Below are 22,232 nucleotides of genomic sequence, written 5' to 3' on the forward strand. Positions count from 1 at the left end.
CTGTAGCGCCAAAACCGCTCGGCCACCAGGGGCCGGCGGCCTTTGGAGAGCCAGTCCTGACAAAACTCTACCATCTGGTGAGCAAGATGTACGAAACAGGCGAAATACTCTCAGACTTCAAGAAGAATATAATAATTGCAATCCCAAAGAAAGCAGGTGTTGACAGATGTGCAAATTACCGAACTATCAGTTTAATAAGTCACGGCTACAAAATACTAACGCGAATTCTTTACAGACGAATGGAAAAACTGGTAGAAACCGACTTCGGGGAAGATCAGTTTGGATTCCGTAGAAATATGGGAACACGTGAGGCAATAGTGACCCTACGAATTGTTTTAGAACCTAGATTAAGGAAAGGCAAACCTACGTTTCTAGCATTTGTAGACTTAGAGAAAGCTTTTGACATTGTTGACTCGAATACTCTCTTTCAAATTCTGAAGGTGGCGGGTGTAAAATACAGGGAGCGAAAGGCTGTTTACAATTTGTACAGAAACCAGATGGCAGCTATAAGAGTCGAGTGGCATGAAAGGGAAGCAGTGGTTGGGAAGGGAGTGAGACAGGGTTGTAGCCTATCCCGATGGTATTCAGTCTGTATATTGAGCAAGCAATAAAGGAAACAAAAGAAAAATTCGGAGTAGGAATTAAAATCCATGGAGAAGAAATAAAAACTTTGAGGTTCGCCGATAACATTGTAATTGTATCAGAGACAGCAAAGGACCTGGAAGAGCAGTTGAACGGAATGGACAGTGTCTTGAAAGGACGATATAAGATGAATACCAACAAAAGCAAAACGAGGATAATGCAATGTAGTCGAATTAAAACGGTTGATGCTGAGGGAATTAGATTAGGAAATGAGACACTTAAAGTAGTAAAGGAGTTTTGTTATTTGGGGAGCAAAATAATTAATAATGGTCGAAGTAGAGAGGATATAAAATGTAGACAGGCAATGGCAAGGAAAGCGTTTCTGAAGAAGAGAAATTTGTTAACATCGAGTATAGATCAAAGTGTCAGGAAGTTTTTTCTGAAAATATTTGTATGGAGCGTAGCCATGTATGGAAGTGAAACATGGACGATAAATAGTTTAGACAAGAAGAGAATAGAAGCTTTCGAGATGTGGTGCTACAGAAGAATGCTGAAGGTTAGATGGGTAGATCACAGTACTAATGAGGAGGTATTGAATTGGAGGGCAGCGCGGAGGGTAAAAATCGTAGAGGGAGACCAAGAGACGAATACACTAAACAGATTCAGAAGGATGTAGGTTGCAGTATGTACTGGGAGATGAATAAGCTTGCACAGGACAGAGTAGCATGAAGAGCTGCATCAAACCAGTCTCTGGACTGAAGACCACAACAACAGCAACCTTGAAAAGTGATGTCTCAGGAAAATGTATGTACTATGGGCATGAGAACTTACAGATAAGGTACTGAAAATATAGCTCTCATTTAACTGTAAGCAGGTGCCAAACAGATCGTAAATCGGGAACGTAGTGCTACGGAAAACAATCTCCGCCAAGAGATGACGTTTGCAACTGTACAGATTAGTTTGGCTATCAAGGAGCGCAACCACTTGGGAAGGGTACAAAGAATATATCAATTCTGTGCTGTATGATCCTGAAAGCCATAGAGTCGTAAAACTATGAAAATACAGATTTGTAATGTATATACTGAAATCATGGAGGATATTAGATGTTAAAAATTAAAGAACGAGAGGAATTACTAAATAAAACTTGTTCATAGCTTGCTTGTAAGTTTTCATGAAGCTATATAATCAATTTTGACTTTATTTTAGGTTTTAACGTAGTTACGTCACGTGCTTTTATGATACGAATGTATTTGTTTTCCATTTTACTGCTGTATATCGTTGGGTTAAAAAATTACGTTATCAATGCCTATATTGCACTTGCTTGCGTAACTACGTCATATGTATTCCACTCGTTCATGAAACAATGTCATAAACTTCCTGCATTTATATCTTACACTCCATTTTAATGTGTGTTTCATTTAATAATTCCTCTCGTTTCGTAATTTTTGTCTGTATCTTGATTGTGTTTATTTATTTCCAATCTGTGCATTAAATAATATGCGCTTCTGTAGTTTTACGCCTCCATGGTTCCTCCATTACTTTCAACTGCATATGGTACACAATCGATATACTCTTTGTATCCTTTCCTAGATGTTACGCTCTTTGATAGCCAACTATTGTCTGTATGGTTGCTAACGTCATCTGTTGACGGCAATTATCACTACGTATGCGGTTTACGGTCACTTGGGCACCTGGCTCTACATACACTAGAGCTATATTTTCCGTACCTTTTGTGACCGCTTTTGTGTGTCTTCTTCCTGTGCTTCATTGTAAGTACTAAGGGAAACTGCTATCCACATTGCATGAACAGGGTATTCGGAAATTCCCATTCAAACTTAGAGGGAAGTAAGTACATACATTTTGAATAGGAACCGATGACCTGAAACATACAGTTTCTCTGCTACAGACGTTTGAAAACATGTTTGTTAGGTATGCAACAGGGTGGTCGTGGCGGGGGTGTGGGGGGAGGAGGGGTGGTTATGTCGGATCGGATGATATCATTCGACGTCTGTCCTTCATCTCTGACCTGGTTCCATTCTCATTCGCGTGTCTGTAAGCGTTAGAGCCGCATGATTGGGTACACGTATGCAGAATACACTGCACTATAATTCTGAATGACGAAGCTCACGGCAGTGGACGGGCTACTCGTCGCCTTTATGAAGATCGTTCTCCACAACGTCGGACTCCATCGCATACCGTTTTCGCCACAATTGCGCGTCGGCTTCGAGAAACGGTACCTTCACTGTCAGCAGGCGTGACTGAGGTGCTCCAAGGAGAAGCCGCACATTAGAACTGGAAGAATACGTACTGCATCACGTCGAAGGGAATTCGTCAACGAGTACACGGGCAGTTGCTCTTCCAGCACTGCCTGGTATGTTCTACATCACCAACAACTCCATCCATACCACCTGCAAAGGATACAGTCACTAATGCCAGCCGATTTTGCACTAAGCATTAAGTTTTGTGCACATTTTCTGCGCTGCTGCATCAACGAGACCCTAGTATTTCCAAGGTGCTTTCTCTTCACAGAATAACGCAAATTTGTTCGAGATTGTGCTCTAAATTTTCTAAGCAGCCATGTCTGGGCAGACGAAAACCCACATGTCACACATGTCCAGGGATACCAACACAGACTTGGTATCAATCTATAAGCAGGTGTGCTGGATGGTCATGTGATTGGACCGTACACATCACGGGTCCCAGCTATTTGTCCTTCCTGCAAAAAGAATTGCGCGTCACGCTTGATGCCGTGCCCCTGAATGTCCGTCAAGACATATGGTTACAGCATGACGGCACATACGCTCACTTTTCACGTAATATTCGGGAACATCTGAACTAATGATTCGGATACATCTGGATAGGCCGAGGTGGTCCAGTCACTTGGTCTCCATGATCATCGGTTTTGATTCCATTAGACTTTTTCCTCTAGGCTCGGATGAAGACTTTGGTTTCTGAGACTCCTATATAGAGAAAAGAAGATCTGATAGCACGAATTGTGGTCGCTGCTGGACAGACTACAGAGACACGGGGTATGATAATGCGTGGGTATGACGACATCATTCGTAGGTACGATGTGTGCACCGAACTTGGTGGTCGCCATATCGAACCTTAGTTGTAGAGGATAAGAATGCTAACCATCCATCTAAAAGGACAGAAACGGTTAAGTTTAACTGTAAATAACAGTGTTTGTGAAAACCGATTTGGTTTCCTTTTTATAACTCTGGTTATTAATGAGTGTAATTGTAAGACAAGTGATGTACTGGGTCATGCATTATAAATTACAGTACTTGTAAAAGTGGTCGCGTTACCAATATGTTTTCAAATGGTTGTAGCATGGATGGTTAAAATGGCTCTGAGCACTATGGGACTTAACATCTGTGGTCATCAGTCCCCTAGAACTTAGAACTACTTAAACCTAACTAACCTAAGGACATCACACATATCCATGCCCGAGGCAGGATTCGAACCTGCGACCGTAGCGTTGTAGCATGGAAATTATACGTTTCCTCACAAGGGATTCAATTCAAAATATTACTAGAAGTACTAGAAGTTTGCACGAGGAATTTTAGAGCATTCTGTAATTTTAGGCCTCCATGTGTCCTCCATTACATTCAATTTTGTATAGTTACACGATCGATGTTCTTTGTACCCTTTCCTATGATTACGCTCTTTAATAACCAACTGTTGTCTGTATGGCTGCTAACACCATCTACTGACAGCAACTGTTTTCCTTACCACAACGTGCTCGATTTGCGGTCAGTTTGGCACCTGGCTCCGGCCGGCCGGAGTGGCCGTGCGGTTCTAGGCGCTACAGTCTGGAACCGAGCGACCGGTACGGTCGCAGGTTCGAATCCTGCCTCGGGCATGGATGTGTGTGATGTCCTTAGGTTAGTTAGGTTTAATTAGTTCTAAGTTCTAGGCGACTGATGACCTCAGAAGTTAAGTCCCATAGTGCTCAGTGCCATTTGGCACATGGCTCCACGTATATGAGAGCTGTATTTCAGAACCTTATCTGATCACTTTTGTGTTGTATGCTTTTGAAGTTCATTGTAAATATTAATGAAACTGCTGTCCACAGTTCACTTATTTTCTGAATAATTTTTTCATATGGAATTTCTTTTTTCCTTAACACAGCCGTCTCTGATGATGGTGTATCAGAATGCGTCAATAAATTAATTTGAGTCAAAGACCTTCTGAATTCATTGTATATTTAACATTTGCTTAATACCTAATCAAAACAAACGAGTATCAATAAAAAATGTGATCATTAAACGTAGCCAGTACAGTGGCCGCCAGTAGTTATTTCAAGACAGTAATGAGCATCGTCACGTCACCAGTGAATCACCAGTGAACCAGGAGGAGACATCCTCGTATGTTGCCATAGCGATGACGGGCTCACCTGGGCAGGGCGAGCGGCGCCTGTGCGGGGGCGGCGCTGGCGGTGGTGGTGACGGCTCTGCGGCAACTGCAGGAGCAGGTGGCGGCTATGGAGGCTGTGGGGGCGGCGGCTGCGGGGGCGGCGACGGCGGCCGGCACCCAGCGGGCAGCCAGCGCGCAGGCGGGTCTGGCGTGCAGCAGCAGGCTCATGGCTGGCAGGTGGGGGCGGCGGAGGCGGCGGTGGAGGCGGAGGCGGCGGAAGTGGAGGCGGCGGGTCACAAGAAGGGGGCGGCGAACCGCGGAGAGCCGAAGCTGATGCGCATGCTCCACTGGAAGTCGCTGGACACGAGCGCGGGTGGCTGCCTTACCTGTCAGCACCCGACTAGCTATAAACCTCCATCTCAGCACTCACTCGAGCCGTCCACGAGGTTCGTTTCCGCTCAAAGTGTCAAAGTTTTGGGGCAACACGTGATGAGGAATTGTATTCGGTCGTATTCCAGCCGTTAGCGACAGGATGTGCACATTTTCGATCGAGAAATAAAGTGATCAGCAACTGTACTCCAGGTTTCGATTCACTTGCACCACAGACGCATTCACTTCATAAAACTTACGGACAGCGTTTTCATTGGAACAAGTATTTCATTCCCGTTACGATAGAGAAAAAAATTTAGCGTCAGTAGCTAAGTAACTTCTGCATATCCTATCGGAATATCAGCCTGAAAAGGCTTGAAAACTAGTTTATGGAAATGAGCAACTACACTCCTGGAAATGGAAAAAAGAACACATTGACACCGGTGTGTCAGACCCACCATACTTGCTCCGGACACTGCGAGAGGGCTGCACAAGCAATGATCACACGCACGGCACAGCGGACACACCAGGAACCGCGGTGTTGGCCGTCGAATGGCGCTAGCTGCGCAGCATTTGTGCACCGCCGCCGTCAGTGTCAGCCAGTTTGCCGTGGCATACGGAGCTCCATCGCAGTCTTTAACACTGGTAGCATGCCGCGACAGCGTGGACGTGAACCGTATGTGCAGTTGACGGACTTTGAGCGAGGGCGTATAGTGGGCATGCGGGAGGCCGGGTGGACGTACCGCCGAATTGCTCAACACGTGGGGCGTGAGGTCTCCACAGTACATCGATGTTGTCGCCAGTGGTCGGCGGAAGGTGCACGTGCCCGTCGACCTGGGACCGGACCGCAGCGACGCACGGATGCACGCCAAGACCGTAGGATCCTACGCAGTGCCGTAGGGGACCGCACCGCCACTTCCCAGCAAATTAGGGACACTGTTGCTCCTGGGGTATCGGCGAGGACCATTCGCAACCGTCTCCATGAAGCTGGGCTACGGTCCCGCACACCGTTAGGCCGTCTTCCGCTCACGCCCCAACATCGCGCAGCCCGCCTCCAGTGGTGTCGCGACAGGCGTGAATGGAGGGACGAATGGAGACGTGTCGTCTTCAGCGATGAGAGTCGCTTCTGCCTTGGTGCCAATGATGGTCGTATGCGTGTTTGGCGCCGTGCAGGTGAGCGCCACAATCAGGACTGCATACGACCGAGGCACACAGGGCCAACACCCGGCATCATGGTGTGGGGAGCGATCTCCTACACTGGCCGTACACCACTGGTGATCGTCGAGGGGACACTGAATAGTGCACGGTACATCCAAACCGTCATCGAACCCATCGTTCTACCATTCCTAGACCGGCAAGGGAACTTGCTGTTCCAACAGGACAATGCACGTCCGCATGTATCCCGTGCCACCCAACGTGCTCTAGAAGGTGTAAGTCAACTACCCTGGCCAGCAAGATCTCCGGATCTGTCCCCCATTGAGCATGTTTGGGACTGGATGAAGCGTCGTCTCACGCGGTCTGCACGTCCAGCACGAACGCTGGTCCAACTGAGGCGCCAGGTGGAAATGGCATGGCAAGCCGTTCCACAGGACTACATCCAGCATCTCTACGATCGTCTCCATGGGAGAATAGCAGCCTGCATTGCTGCGAAAGGTGGATATACACTGTACTAGTGCCGACATTGTGCATGCTCTGTTGCCTGTGTCTATGTGCCTGTGGTTCTGTCAGTGTGATCATGTGATGTATCTGACCACAGGAATGTGTCAATAAAGTTTCCCCTTCCTGGGACAATGAATTCACGGTGTTCTTATTTCAATTTCCAGGAGTGTATTTCATAACTGAGTTGCAGTTATCTCTGTATGTGTCCTATTTATATTCAATCTAGCGCCAGTACGTTGCTAGAGAAAACATTTCGTTTATAACTACATATCGAAATATCTGCCCTTTTGCCTATTTCGTTTGCTAAAAAGCTGCTGAAATTCTTGAAACGATTATTAAATTCTAGCGATTTTGTAACGTGGGTGATCATTGAATCACACCTTCAGCGACCGGTAGACCCAGAAAATAACCGAAATTCTCCGAATTTCTTTTATTATTGTGCCATACCCCTCGCTTAGTTTGACTTTCTGTTCATCAGCCTAATGATTTTAGTTGATAACTTGATAGAATACGTGTATAAAAGAGAAAAATTTACGTGTGTTTTTAGAATTATTTGAAAGATTAAGTTTTTTGGTGATGCCTACCCGAAGAAAAGAACTGCTACAGGTTTTATCGTTTTTAAATTTAAAAAGTAATATGAAAAATGCAAGGAAGATTGTGTATAAACGGGATGTCATTTGAGGAAAAACGTATTCATTGACAGCTGACGGATCTGCACTCGGAAGGGTTAGATGGATGAGGGAAGGTTAAAGATCATAATTGTCGTAGAGTATATACATAAAAAAACGGCTCAATAGTAGATGACGGTAAATGGTGTCCGGAGGAGGAGGGAGGGGGGGGGGGGGAGGAGACTATAGGATTGAATCGATTTGAGAATTGGCCGGGTCATGATATGAATAGAAAGATGTTTAGACAAGGTGGAGGGAGAGAGCTCTGATATGTGGTAGACTGGCAACAGTTGGTGCTATAGGGCAGATAAGTGTGAAATGTCAGTTGTCATATTGTTTAGTACCATAAGCACTGTAAGCATATCAGTTTGTTTAGAATGTTACTACGCCCCGCACCTTGTACTGATACAAACATTCTCACTCGTTTCAAAACAGTTGTACGTACGGTAATGTACAGTATTTACAGCTGCAGTTTCGAAACTATGACGTAGGCGAGGGAGGTAACACCATGGAGCATATTTGGCAACACCTGGCCCTTGGTTCCGCGTCGAGGGGATTTTACACAATGGCCACTTCTTTAGACAGGAAGTGGGAGCCAGGCTGTTAAGTTACAACTAGGTAGAGAAGACAAAAATAAAGTCAGTCACAGGCCTCGCGCTTAACAGAGCCAAATTCTTCTGTCTTCCGCGAAGACAGAGCGTGTCTACAAGGTAAATGGGTTGGCAACATCGGAGGAGCAGTTGCAGGAGATTCTCCCCAGCCAAACATCGAAGAAGACTAACGGTTTTCGCAGTCTAACGAGAAGTCACTTCTAGGTGGGTCGTGTTAGGGACCAAACGAGTCATATGACATGGAAGACAAGCCTTTGCGTGAAGGCTTATGAAATTTAATCGTGACATCAACGCGAAACAGTTACTGGCGTTTTCATAATGATTCAGAAAAATGCCGCGCACATTTGCTGGCATTTCAACAGCGCTGGCGCCGCGCCACGGTCACTGTTGCTTTATGCAGGTAAACAGTTCGAGAGTAGAAAAACCATTGCGCAGGTGTTCCACCGTTTTATTTCATATTCAATGGAACCAGTATTTTTTAAATCATCATAGCATTTGATTTGAAATGCATTAAAAATAAATGCAATTTTTACCGGGTTCAATGTATCAATTAATTACCTTGAATGTTGACCTCAGATAACAGACTATGTGTTCCTATCCTTACTCATCTTGCAGCTCTGGTATCATTCCAGAATCACAATATTGCTACTCACCTTGCGACCGTAATAGAACCGATGCCATCCATCCAGAACATTTCTGTTTATAATATTTCGATTCCGAGCCCATGCTTTGTCGGCGAATTTCTTTGACGCAGCCTTCTCATGTTGTCAGTCGAGTCGCAACATTTCGCAGAGTTTCGTATCCTTCATCTTTAGGCAAAATCTTAAACAGGAAACTTGTCGAACTGTTGCGACAAAACGACACCATAACTTGGACGATAGTCCAAGAAGATTTCATGAATATTTCGGTTTATGTGAATGGTTACTCTTACACAAAACCAGAACAAATCTTCGAATGGAAATTTGTTGGGTCTTGCTGCACCAGTAAGAGGCTGAAAGTAATAATTTTCCGAGCTTCATTACCGCCAGAGATGACGCATGCAGTCACCACTTCGAGCCGGAATCCAAAGGACAGTTCATTGAGAAAGAACTCGCAGACACCATCGAGAAAGAACTCAAAGACACCATCACGTACAGGCAAATGTAAACAGAGTTCTGGAATGGGTAGAGTGTCGTGCTTTTGGATGTTTTGAAAGCAACTGTCAATTCAGAACACTACAAGACGTCAAGAACTAGGCTGAATTTCCAGTTGTCTAGTGAATCCTGAGAAGAAAACAAAGTCCAGTTGCAATACTACAATAACAGGCACCACTGCAGATTTTCGACTATGAAACACATTGCCTTCGACTGGACTATCTTACCACCTCTACAGCAAAGCCCTGTTTTGACACTTCTAGACTTCCACCTGGTTGGGCCTAAGAAAGATGAACGACTTGTGAAACATAGATGCTGCCGTAGCTGTGTGGCAGTGGCTAGCCCCAACTGGTTCAGATTTTCGCGAGTCCGGCATGCAGGTTCCCCTTGTTCAAAAATGGTTCAAATGGCTCTGAGCACTATGGGACTCAACTGCTGTGGTCATAAGTCCCCTAGAACTTAGAACTACTTAAACCTAACTAACCTAAGGACAGCACACAACACCCAGCCATCACGAGGCAGAGAAATTCCCTGACCCCGCCGGGAATCGAACCCGGGAACCCGGGCGTGGGAAGCGAGAACGCTACCGCACGACCACGAGATGCGGGCCGTTCCCCTTGTTCATCGTTGGCAAAAGTGCATAACAAATGATGGTGACAATATGGAGAAATAACAGTATGTAGCTAGCTGAAATCTTACCATACTGAATTCTCATGCTGTGCTTTCTTTATCTGTTGTAGATTCCCTGAAAATAGATGGGAAATTGAACTCCCTATGGAGGTGAAATAGGGGTTGGAAATTTTTATGAAAATATTTCATTATGCAAGCATTTTAGAAGCTAAATCTATGAAAATTTTTATTTGTCTTCTATGTTAGAAATAAAAAAAATCAATTCTCTGTTTTGGAAATTCAACCCATAAGGGAGTGAAATAGGGGATGAAACGTGTTATGAAGATATTTCATTGTGAAAACATTTTTAAAGTTAAATCTTTGAAAATTAGTATTTGGCTTCTCGGTTAGAAATAAAAAAATATACGTTTCACCGTTTTTGGAAATTTCAAACCATAAGGGTGTGAAATGGGGCAATCATCACCCAGCCCATACTGCTAAGGATAGAAACTTGAAATTAGGAGACGGTGTTGATCTTATACTGTAGTCACCGTTTACGAATGGATTATTCGAAATTTCACAGCTAAGGTGGAGAAACAGGGGATGAAAAGTTTTATGAAATTATTTCATTGTGAAAGCATTGTCAAATTTTAATATACGAAAATTTGTGTTTGGAATCTCTGTTAAAAATAGAAAAATACGTGTTTCACTGTTTTTGGTAATTCAGCCCCCAAGGAGATGAAATAGGGGATGAAAATTTTTGAGGACATATTTAGTTACGTTAAAAAAAGCTAAATATATGAAAACTGGTATTTCACTTCTCGGTTAGATGTAAAGAAGAAGTGTTAGGAGATGAAAGTTTTTCAAGAATATATCGCCACAAGCACGCGAAAGGCATATTTAATGGACACCTTAAACTCCAGCTATCAGAATCGCTTTTTGGTTAGAAGTACATTCGCAAAAGACCATGCTTCTATGGTCTTAACTATTGTGAAAAGTTTTGACGGTATTGCAACTTGTGAACAACATAAAAATTCGAGCAGAATCTGTGCAGACCATACAGTCTAGGCGAGCGAGGCAGCGCGACTAAGCTAGTAGTAAAATACATAAACAAAAATGCTGATAGGTTAGGGTGTGGATACGACGCCTTTTTTATGAGTATTCAGTCTTCTGACTGATTTGATGCGTCCCATCCCGAATTCGTCTCCTGTGCCAACCTTTTCCTCTATGAGTAGCACTTGCAACCTACGTTCTCAGTTATTTGCTGGAAGTATCCAATCTCTGTCTTCCTCTACAGTTTTTACCCTCTACAGCTCGTTCCTTTCCTCGCTGATTCTGCGGAGAAACTCATCATTCCTTACCTTATCCGTCCACATAATTTTCAACATACTTCTGTAGCAGCACCTATCAAAGACTTCGATTCTCTTGTATTCTGGTCTTTTTACATTCCATGTCTCACTACCATACAGCGCTGTGTTCCCAACATACATTTTCAGAAATTTATTCTTCGAGTTAAGACCTATGTTTGATATTAGCAGACTTACCTTGTCCAGGTATGCCTTTTTCGCCAGTGATAGTCTGCTTTTTATGTCCTCGTTGCTCCACCCGTCATGGATTATTTTGCTGTCTAGATAGCAGAATTCTTAACTTCGTCGTCACCAATTGTAATGTTAAGTTCATCGCTGCTCTCATATCTACTACTTCTCATTACTTTCGTCCGTCATCGATTTACTCTTAATCCATGTTCTACACTCATTAGACTCTTCATTCAGTTCAGTAGTTCCGTGTAGTTCTTCTTCACTTTCGCTGAGGATAGCAATGCCATCAGCGTATCTTATCATTCATATCCTTTCAGCCTGAATTTTAATCCAACTTTTGAATCTTTCTTTTATTTCTATCACTGCTTTTTCGATCTATAGATTGAGCAATAGAGTTGAAAGTGTACTCCCCTGCCTTACACTCTTTTTAATGGGTATTTTGTTCTTTGTCTTCCAGTTTATTCTTCCCTCATGGTTCTTGTACTTATGGCACATCACCCATCTTTACCTTTAGCTTACCCCAAATTTTCTCGGAATTTTGATCATCTCGTACCATTTTACACTGTCGAAGCCTTTTTCCAAATCAACAAATCCAATTAACGTGTCCTGATTTTTCTTGAGTCTTGGTTCCATTATCAACCGTAAAGTCAGAACTGCTTTTCTGGTGCCTTTACCTTTTCTAAAGTCAAGCTGATCGTCATCTAACGCATCTTCAATTTTCTTTTTCATTCTTCTGTATATTATTCTTGTCAGCAACTTGGATGCTTGAGCAGTTAAGCTGAATGTGCCATGATTCTCGCACTTGTTGGCTTTTGCTATCTACAGAATTGTTCGGATAACGTTTTCCGAAAGTCAGGTGGTATATCGCCAGACTCATACATTCTACACACCGAGGTGAATAATCGTTTTGTTGCCACTTTCCCAATGAATTCAGAAATTCCGATTGAATATTATGTATCTGTTCTGCTTTACTTGGTCTTCAGTCGACCAAAGCTCTTTTAAACTCTGATTCTGCTACTGGATAACTCATCCCTTTCCTATCAACTGTTGTTTCTATCACGTCTCCAGGTAAGTCTTCCACACTCGTAAAGGCCTTCTGTGTACTCTTCTCACCTATCCGCTCTCACCTTTGCATTTAACAGTGGAATTCCCACTGCAGTCTTAATGTTACCGCCATTGCTTTTAATTTCATCGAAGATTGTTTTGACTTTTCTGTATGCTGAATTCGACATTCCAACAATCATATCCTTTTCGACTTTCTTTTGACGCTGCCATTTTGCCTGATCTTCCCTGCACTTCCTATGTACTTTGTTCCTAAGTGACTCGTATTTCTGTAGTACTGAACTCTGAACATTTTTGTATTTCCTTCTTTCGTCAATCAATTGAAATATTTCTTCTGTTAGCCATGGTTTCTTCTAAGTTACCTGCCTTGTACCTACGGTTTTCTTTCCAACTTCTGTGAGTTCCCTTTAAAGAGATATCTATTCCTCTTCAACTGAATTGCCTACTGGGCTACTTAATATCGCAGTATCTATAGCCTCAGAGACCCTGAAGCGTATCTCTCCATTCCTTAACACTTCAGTGTCCCACTTATTTGCACACTGATTCTTCCGGACTAGTCTTTTAACTGCAGCCTTCTCTTCACTGATTCTTCCGGACTAGTCTTTTAACTGCAGCCTTCTCTTCATCATTACCAAATTGTGATATGAAACTGTATGTGCCCCTGATTTCTGAATCTCTGCGTGACAATGACGTAATCTAACTGAAATCTTCCTTTACAAAGTATACCTCTTCCTCTTGTGATTCTTGAACAGAGTATTCGATATTACTAGCTGAAATTTATTACAGAACTCGGTCTTTCTCCTTTCTCATTACTAGTACCAAGTTAATATTCTCCCGTGATCCTTTCTTCTACTCCTTCCCCTGCAATCGCTTTGCAGTCCCTCATAAGTATTATATTTCCGTCTTCTTTTACGTACCGGTACTGAATTACCCGTTCAAAATCCTCATATACTTTCTCTGTCTCCTCATCTTCTGGCTGCGACATCGGCATGTATACCTGAACTATTTTTCTCGGTGTTGGTGTGCTGTAGATTCCGATGAGGGCCATCTTGTCACTGAACTCACTCTCTGTTTACCTTCCTATTCGTAATGAATCCTATTTGCGTTGCACAGCTTTCTGCTGCTGTTGATATTATAGTATACTTCTCTGACCAGAAATCTTTTCTTCTATCCTTTTCACACCGCTGATCCCGGCCATATCTGGATTGGCCTCTGCGTTTTCCTTTCCACATTTTCTAGCTTCCCTACCACGTTCAGACCTCTCACACTGCACGCCCCGATTCGGCGCTCATCCTGTTGGAATGTTATGGGTGAGGCCACAAGACGAACAACATTAGCAAGCCCGTGTGTAAGAAAGTGATGAGTATCCTGTGTTAAACGTAGTTTGTAATACTCTAGTATTCTTTGCCATTTGCGGGACTCTTAGTTTGCATGTTGCTTAATTGTCCGAACGTTGGTTTTGAAATTTGGAAACTGATATGCAGAGTGATCGAAAACAGTCTTAAAAGCTTATAAGGGTATTGCAGGGTGGGTTGTGCCGAAAAATAATTATTATGAAAAAAATTTATACGCTGCGGCTTGTTAATTAGCGTCGATGCGTGCCAATCAGGTTGTTGCGAGCGCAGATTCGAGCAGCCCGCCATATACAATTAGTGTATAGTGGGTAGCTGCCTCTGGATCATAGGGTTCCGGATTCGATTCCCGGCCAGGTCCGGGATTTTCCCTGCCCGGGGACAGGTTATTTGTGCTATCCTCATCATTTCATCATCATCATCATCATCATCATTCGTGAATGTGGCTAGGTTTGACTGTGTAGAAAATGGAACTTTGTACAGGCGCTCATGACCAAGCAGGTGTGCGCCCCACACACCAAACATCATCATATACAATTAGTGCCAGTTGTTCTCACAACGTAGATGAAAGCGCACGAGACTGCTCAGCCTTTGGCCCGGGTTCGATCCTTACTACCGTACCATGTCCAATTTTTGTATCGCTCTCTTGTTCAGTGTTAGGAAATCCAACGAGGAACACTTTTGGTGACACCGTATCTTGCTGTCCGTCTGAATTTGCTCGCGAATGGCCTGATTGGCTGACTTCAGTGCTGTTTTCAGAATGTTTCTGACCACACTGCATGGTAACAAATAAACGCTTTTAGGAAAAAAAAAAGTTTTGGGGGTGGTGTCAGACCTCGCAACGCCCCCCCTCCAACCCCCCCTCCAACCCCCCCTCCAACTCCCCCTCCAACTCCCCCCCTCCAACCCCCTCTCCAACCCCTCCCCCCCTTAGATCTACTCCTGGGTGGGAGAGGGGCAGCTACGCCAGTAATATCAGAAGTTGAGTCCGCCTTGATGCAAAACACCTTGTTATTCGTTTATTTGTTTATTATCCCAAACTAGTTTCGGCGACAAATATCACCATCATCAGTGAGGTTTATTAATCTAAAACATGCAGAAAATGGCATGGTTGTACAAACACAGTAAAACATTGTTACATTTTTACAATTCGTCTTTTGAAATATAGTTTTCTATTGATACTTTCGTACTACCTTATTTGTTGTACGTTACAGCATGTTTTAAGCAATTATTGGCGCAGTTTGCGACTTTTTTTTCTTTTGCCGTATTTTTAGTTAGCGAACATCATGTCATCTCCAACCATGTGAGCGGCTGTTAATAAACAAATACAAAAAGGTGAACTTCGTATGTCAGCAGTATATACTCCGGGTTGTGGTAGTGTTGTGGAAACCAATTATTTGGTGTTTACTGAGCTGTTGCTTAGGTATTCGTGTACTCACGTTCGATGGATGGTATGTGGCTGCATTTATACACACAAAAATAAAATTACTACATACAAAAGGCTATAGTCGAAGGCAAAAATGTAATAAATGAAAACACAACACTCTGCAACAACACACTCTTTGCCGCTCTGAGAGAACTAACCAAGGACACAGAACAGAAAGCACACACACGCAAAAGAACCACTTCCCCATCACACTCAGAGACATAAATAATGAATAGAAGTCGTCGTAATTCGCGCTACAGTTCTTCATAGCCTTTCTCGCCACATGCGATACGCCTCTCGCGACTCACGTGAACAGCAAGATGGCGTAATATTCTGGATCAGAAACAAAGTGCAAAAGTTTTGTTTTTCTGTGTATAAAAGCTGCCACATACCATCCAACGAACGTGAATACACGAATAGCTACGCAGCAGCTCAGTAGACATCAAATAACTGGTTTCCACAACACTACCACAACCCCAAGTATATACTGCTGACATACGAAGTTCACCTTTTAGTATTTGCTTACTAACAGCCGCTCATATGGTTGCAGATGGCATGATGTTCGCTTAGTAAAAAGACGGGAACAGAAAAAGAAGTCGCAAACGGCGCCAATAATTGCTTAAAACATGCTGTGACATACAACAAATAAGGTAGTATGAGAGTATCAATAGAAAACTATATTTCAAAAGACGAATTGTAAAAATGTAACAATGTTTTACTGTGTTTGTACAACCATGCCATTTTCTGCATGATTTAGATTAATAAACCCCACTGATGATGGTGATATTTGTCGCCGAAACTAGTTTGGGATAGTAAAGAAATAAACGAATAACAAGATGCTTTGCATCATCAATAGAAAACTATATTTCAAAAGACGAATCGTATTAATGTAACAATGTTTTACTGTGTTTGTACAACCATGCCACTTACTGCATGTTTCAGATTAATGAACCCCACTGATGATGGTGATATTTGTCGCCGAAACTAGTTTGAGATAGTAAAGAAATAAACGAATAACAAGGTGTTTTGGATCAAGGCGGACTCAACTTCTGATATTACTGTTTTTCTATGCAAACACGGACCAAATGGAAGAGTGCCAAGATAATGTTATTGCAGCTACGCCAGCATTGTTAGTAAGCTTGTCCAGTGCGCCCTGCCACGACTGGCGCGGCGCCGCGCCGGCCTTGGACGGCCTTCTGTCCCCTTCCCTTCCGCAGACGTGCTGTGCTGTGCGGCTGGCAAGCCGCCCCTGCAGGCCCGTAGCCGCTGCCGCCGCCCGCAGCACCTGACGCGACTGCCGATTGCCGGCCGAGAGGGCACTCGCCTCACACCGCACCCGCTCCGCCCCCCCCCCCCCCCCCCACACACACACACAGGGCCGGCAGCCGCTATCTCCAGGTCGCATCTGCTGTGGCGCCGACGCCGCCCCTGGCTGACGCGTGTATCTCTGGGCAACAGCACCGCTAGCTACACTGCCCACTGCATCTGAACAGATTTCTGTGTATCTCCCCAGTCCCTTACAGGCTGCTACTGTGAGGATGTCATTTCAATGTAAAGTAATGGGATGGCGGTGTGTATATAAACAGATTGCAGTAATATCGCGTACACGAGGTATAAAAGGGCAGTGCACTGGCGGAGCAGTCATTTCTGCTTGTTGTCAGGTGATACACTACTGGCCATTAAAATTGCTACACCAAGAAGAAATGCAGATGATAAACGAGTATATTATACTAGAACGGACATGTGATTACGTTTTGGGGGCAAAGATCCTGAGAAATCAGTACGCAGAACAACCACCTCTGGCCGTAATGACGGCCTTGTTACGCCTGGGCATTGAGTCAAACAGAGCTTGGATGGCGTGTACAGGTACAGCTGCCCATGCAGCTTCGACACCATACCACAGTTCATCAAGAGTAGTGACTGGCGTATTGTGAGGAGCAAGTTGCTCGGCCACCATTGACGAGACGTTTTCAATTAGTGAGAGATCTGGAGAATGTGCTGGCCAGGGCAGCAGTCGAACATTTTCTGTATCCGGAAAGGCCCGTACAGGAACTGCAACATGCGGTCGTGCATTATCCTGCTGAAATGTAGGGTTTCGCAGGGATAGAATGAAGGGTGGAGCCACGGGTCGTAACACATCTGAAATGTAATGTTCACTGTTCAAAGTGCCGTCAATGCGAATAAGTGGTGACCGAGACGTATAACCAATGGCACCCCATACCATCACGCCGGGTGATACGCCAGTATGGCGATGACGAATACACGCTTCCAATGTGCATTCACCGCGATGTCGCCAAACACGGATGCGACCATCATGATGCTGTAAACAGAACCTGGATTCATCCGAAAAAATTACGTTTTGCCATTCGTGCACCCAGATTCGTCGTTGAGTACACCATCGCAGGCGCTCCAATCTGTGATGCAGCATCAAGGGTAACCGCAGCCATGGTCTCCGAGCTGATAGTCTATGCTGCTGCAAACGTCGTCGAACTGTTCGAGCAGATGGTTGTTGTCTTGAAAACGACCCCATCTGGGATTGAGACGTGACTGCACGATCCGCTACAGCCATGCGGTTAAGATGCCTGTCATCTCGACTGCTAGTGATACGAGGCCGTTGGGATCTAGCACGGCGTTCCGTATTACCCTCCTGAACCCACCGATTCCATATTCTGCTAACAGTCATTGGATCTCGATCAACGCGAGCAGCAATGTCGCTATACGATAAACCGCAATCAGGATAGGTTACAATCCGACCTTTATCAAAGTCGGAAACGTGATGGTACGCATTTCTCCTCCTTACACGAGGCATCACAACAACGTTTCACCAGGCAACGCCGGTCAACTGCAGCTTATGTATGAGGAATCGGTTGGAAACTTTCCTCATGTCAGCACGTTGTAGGTGTCGCCACCGGCGCCATCCTTTTGTGAATGCTCTGAAAAGCTAATCATTTGCATATCACAACATCTTCTTCCTGTCGGTTAAATTTCGCGCCTATAGCACGTCATCTTCGTGGTGTAGCACTTTTAATGGCCAGTAGTGTACAAGTGAAAATTTGTCCGACGTGATTATGGCCGTACGATGGGAATTACCAGACTTTGAACGCTGACTGGGACTTACAGTTAGACACATGGGACAGTCCATTTCTGAAATTCTTAAGGAATTCAATATTCCGAGATCCACAGTGTCAAGTGTGCAGCGAATATCAAACTTCAGGCATTACCTATCACCACGCACAACGCAGTGTTCGACGCCCTTCACTTAACCACTGAGAGAAGCGGCCTTCGTATAGAGTTGTCAGTGCCAACAGACAAGTAACACTGCGTGAAATAACCGCAGAAACTAACGAGAGACATACGACGAATGTGTCCGCTAGGACAGTGAGGCGAAATATGGCCTTTGAGGACCATGGCAGAAGACGGTCGAAGCGAGTGACTTTGCTGACAGCACAACGTAGACCCCAAGAAGCCACAGGCCCGAGTTGTCAACAAGGCACTGTCGAAACTAGTGGTTGCTCAGTGTTTAAATGGACCGGACTGGGTCCTCTGCTCCATCTGATCCGATCATTTACTGAAAGTTGTTATATTCGTCTACTTGGACACCATTCATGGATTTCATGTTATCGATGACAATGCTCCAGTTACATTGTGCATTGGGCCACAATTGTTCGCGATTGGTTTGAAGGACATTCTGGGAAATTGGAGCGAATGATTTGGCCACGCAGATCTCGCGACATGATTCCGACTGATCATTTATGGGACATAATCGAGACGTCAGTTCGTTTACAAAATCCTGCATCGGCAACACTTCCGCAATGGACGTCTATACAGGCAGCATGGCTGAATATTTCTGCAGGGGACTTGGAAAGATTTGTTGAGTACAGGCCAGACACTACGCCGGGCAAAAGTACGTCCAGCACGATATTGGGACGTATCCCATGACTTCCGTCACCTTAGTGTAAGACTGTGTGCCGGACCGAGTCTCGAACTCGAGACTTTTGCTTTTCACGGGCAAGTCCTCTACCTGCTGAGCTAGCCGTCTCCACAGCTTTACTTCACAGCTTTTCTTCTCCTGCATTCCAGACTTCGCAGAAGCTCTACTACGAAATTTGCGGGACTGGCAGTCCTGGAAGAAAGGATTTCCAGAATAAAATTGTGGTTCTGCAGCGCAGTGATGAATACATTTCAGTTAACTGTTTGGACGCTGAAGAAGTTAAGTAGAGCTTTAGATTCCTTAAATAAGGTTCCTGTTTCTTGGGATTCAAACACTTCCTGCCTCAATGCCAAAAAGGCTACGAAAAATCTTAAGGTGAAATACGATATGGCGGAAAGATGAAGTGAAGTTAATGTAAGACTTCAATGAGCTGTTAACAGCCGATGATGAACAAAAAGAAGTAATTTTTGATGAGTGCAAGACCACCGGAGAAAATGCCCTGACTGAAAAAAAAAAAAAAAACTGGAAAGAAATTTGTGCTAAAACTAAAATTGATTTTGAATATTCTGTTATATAGTAATTCTCAAATTTCTGTCAGGTTGATTTCGGGTGTTTATTCTAGTTGAAAAACACACACTTATGTCAGTATATAAGACTTATTTCAATGTTTAATTCCGTTGCTAATATTAATTATAATGGAGTTTGGAATATTATCAAACCGTGCCAAAAGTAAAAAAAAAAAAGAAAAGAAAATGGAGAGGGATGTTCTCAAATCACTTGACATTTTTATGTAACACTCATATAAGGACCACTTTAATGACAGCAGTCAAGCCCACGCATAATCAGTAATAAACAACACGTAGTGGCATGATGCAAATTCTCGGCCACTGCGGTATAGATTCCTCGTCTTCAATTTCAACAAAAGAAGTCTTAAAATTCTTTTTCAAACAAAAGGAAAGAAACTTGGGAATCTTCGTGAAGAAACACGAAATTTGAAAAAATAAGGACCATCCTGACAGCGCACTAAAATGGTAAGCTCCAGCTGCGCTTGAAATCCAATGTAGCCTGCGGTCCAACCCACTCATAAGTTCTGCAAAGCTACTGACGACCTAGCCGAAAGAGTTTTACGTGAATCGGGGTACTCACAACAGATTAACTCGAGGGTCGTGAAAGAAGCCCTGTAGCTGCAGAGCTTCGAAGACAGAAAGATCCATGCATCTGGGTCCGAATATGTGACTGCGTTCAAATGCTCAGAGATCTTCGTTACTTTTCGTTTCCCTTTCAATTTATTGGCTTTTGTCTCGTAGTGCCAACAGTCATTAACTTGAAAGTACCACCCATAACGTCGATCCAGACTATATTGCACAAAAAATTAATCACCCCTAGGAGACACTGTGCTAATACTGTATAATATCACCGCCAGCCTTCACAAAATGGCCCATTTCCCAGAAGAAGGGCGTCCACAAGTTTCTTCAGGTATGCTATAACCAGCTGGAGTGACTGATGGATGATTAGATCCCATAGATGAAACAATCTACGTGGATGTTGAAAGCTACGTGTCACCCACTGCCCCAAATATTGCCAGACATTTTCTGTGGGACTAAGATTGACTGACTTAGTGGGGCCACAGTGATTTATTGTTTGAATGCCCGTCAGTCCAGAAATGATTTCATGCAGCCCTATTATCATCATGGAACACGCGAGGGGCCACAGCATAGTTATCATGTATGTACAGAAAGTGAACAAGATAATAAACTCGGATCGGGATTGGGGACATCGACCCGGCAAAATTTACGATTAGCTTGTCTTTCTTTCTTTCTTGGGGCCTTTGTCCCGCTTCACGCAGGGTCGGCCGTGTTAGTATTGATTTGGCAGTGTTAGTCGCTGAGTGTCGCTGGATGCCCTTCCTGCCACCACCCCGAAACCTCCCCCAGAATGGAATTAGTGGCCCCCAGCTGTCTGCGTCTAGTGTAAGCCATGGAATAGTGCGAACGTTTCCAAATGTCTGCGAGTCGTGTAACTGAGGCGGAACGTGGGGTCCCGCCCAGTATTCACCTAGTGGGATGTGGAAAACCGCCTAAAAACCACATTCAGTGGCCGGCATACCGGCCCTCGTTGTTAATCCGCCGGGCGGATTCGATCTGGGGCCAGCGCCCCTACCCGAGTCCAGGATGCAGCGCATTAGCTCTCTCGCCTACCCTGTGGAGTCAATTTTACGAATCATGTTATAAAAGCACCATTATGGAGGTATGGCCGCAAGCGGCAGCCAGTCAGCGACGACAACGCAGAAGTTTGCCCAGTAATCAAACGTGTTTCGGTATGTCTAACAGTGAGGTTTTGTCCGATTAATCGTGTGCTATAATTCCTCTTCCATCTCTTGCTCTGGACAATGGTCTATCCAACAATTAAAATGAAAGTTTTTCTAAAATGTGCATGACTTTCAGAAACTGGTTGTGGTCCAAAGAAGGACAAAATGGCAGTAATGCAGTTTCGCGGCTTGATCTATCAACGCGGAGTGTCCAACGTGTCTTGAGTGACGTACAACCCGGACTGAGGCAGTACGGCGTAACAACACTGATCGTAAAAAGGTCCAAACCGAGAAGGACCGCTGAAGAGTGTAACGCTTTGTCAACGGCAAAGCGCTTCAAACCAGAAAAGAATTGCTGCTGTTAGTGAATGCGGATCCATCTCAACTACTTTCCGAGCGAAGAGTGCGAAGGTTACTGCGTGCAACGAACATTTCGAGTGGCTTACCTCTCCAAACGTCGTTGATGACAGCGGTACGTAAAGCCGCACGTCTCCAGAGGGTGAAACAACACAGAAACTGGGAAGCAGCTGACTGCAGGCGTGCAGTTTTTTCAGAAGTGTCGCGATTTCGCTTCTTTTTTCAAATGATGCAAGACGTCGAATGCACAGACGGCCCAATGAGGCAT

General features: G+C 44.3%; 1 protein-coding gene across 2 annotated transcripts in view; it reads right to left on the bottom strand.

The window, feature by feature from the left end:
- LOC126259776 (nocturnin) overlaps positions 1 to 22,232 on the bottom strand; it is a 419,155-nt gene that overhangs the window by 191,775 nt on the left and 205,148 nt on the right. Inside the window, exon 2 of one of the 2 annotated variants that reach the window (XM_049956780.1) lies at positions 4,982 to 5,327. The exons of the other annotated variant lie outside the window; for it this stretch is intronic. Within the exon in view, the coding sequence (XP_049812737.1) occupies positions 4,982 to 5,169 (188 nt within the window). The 5' untranslated portion in view covers positions 5,170 to 5,327. The remainder of the gene's footprint in view (positions 1 to 4,981; positions 5,328 to 22,232) is intronic. 2 annotated transcript variants of the gene reach the window in all.

Source organism: Schistocerca nitens, chromosome 5, assembly GCF_023898315.1.
Source record: "Schistocerca nitens isolate TAMUIC-IGC-003100 chromosome 5, iqSchNite1.1, whole genome shotgun sequence".
NCBI lineage: Eukaryota > Metazoa > Arthropoda > Insecta > Orthoptera > Acrididae > Schistocerca > Schistocerca nitens.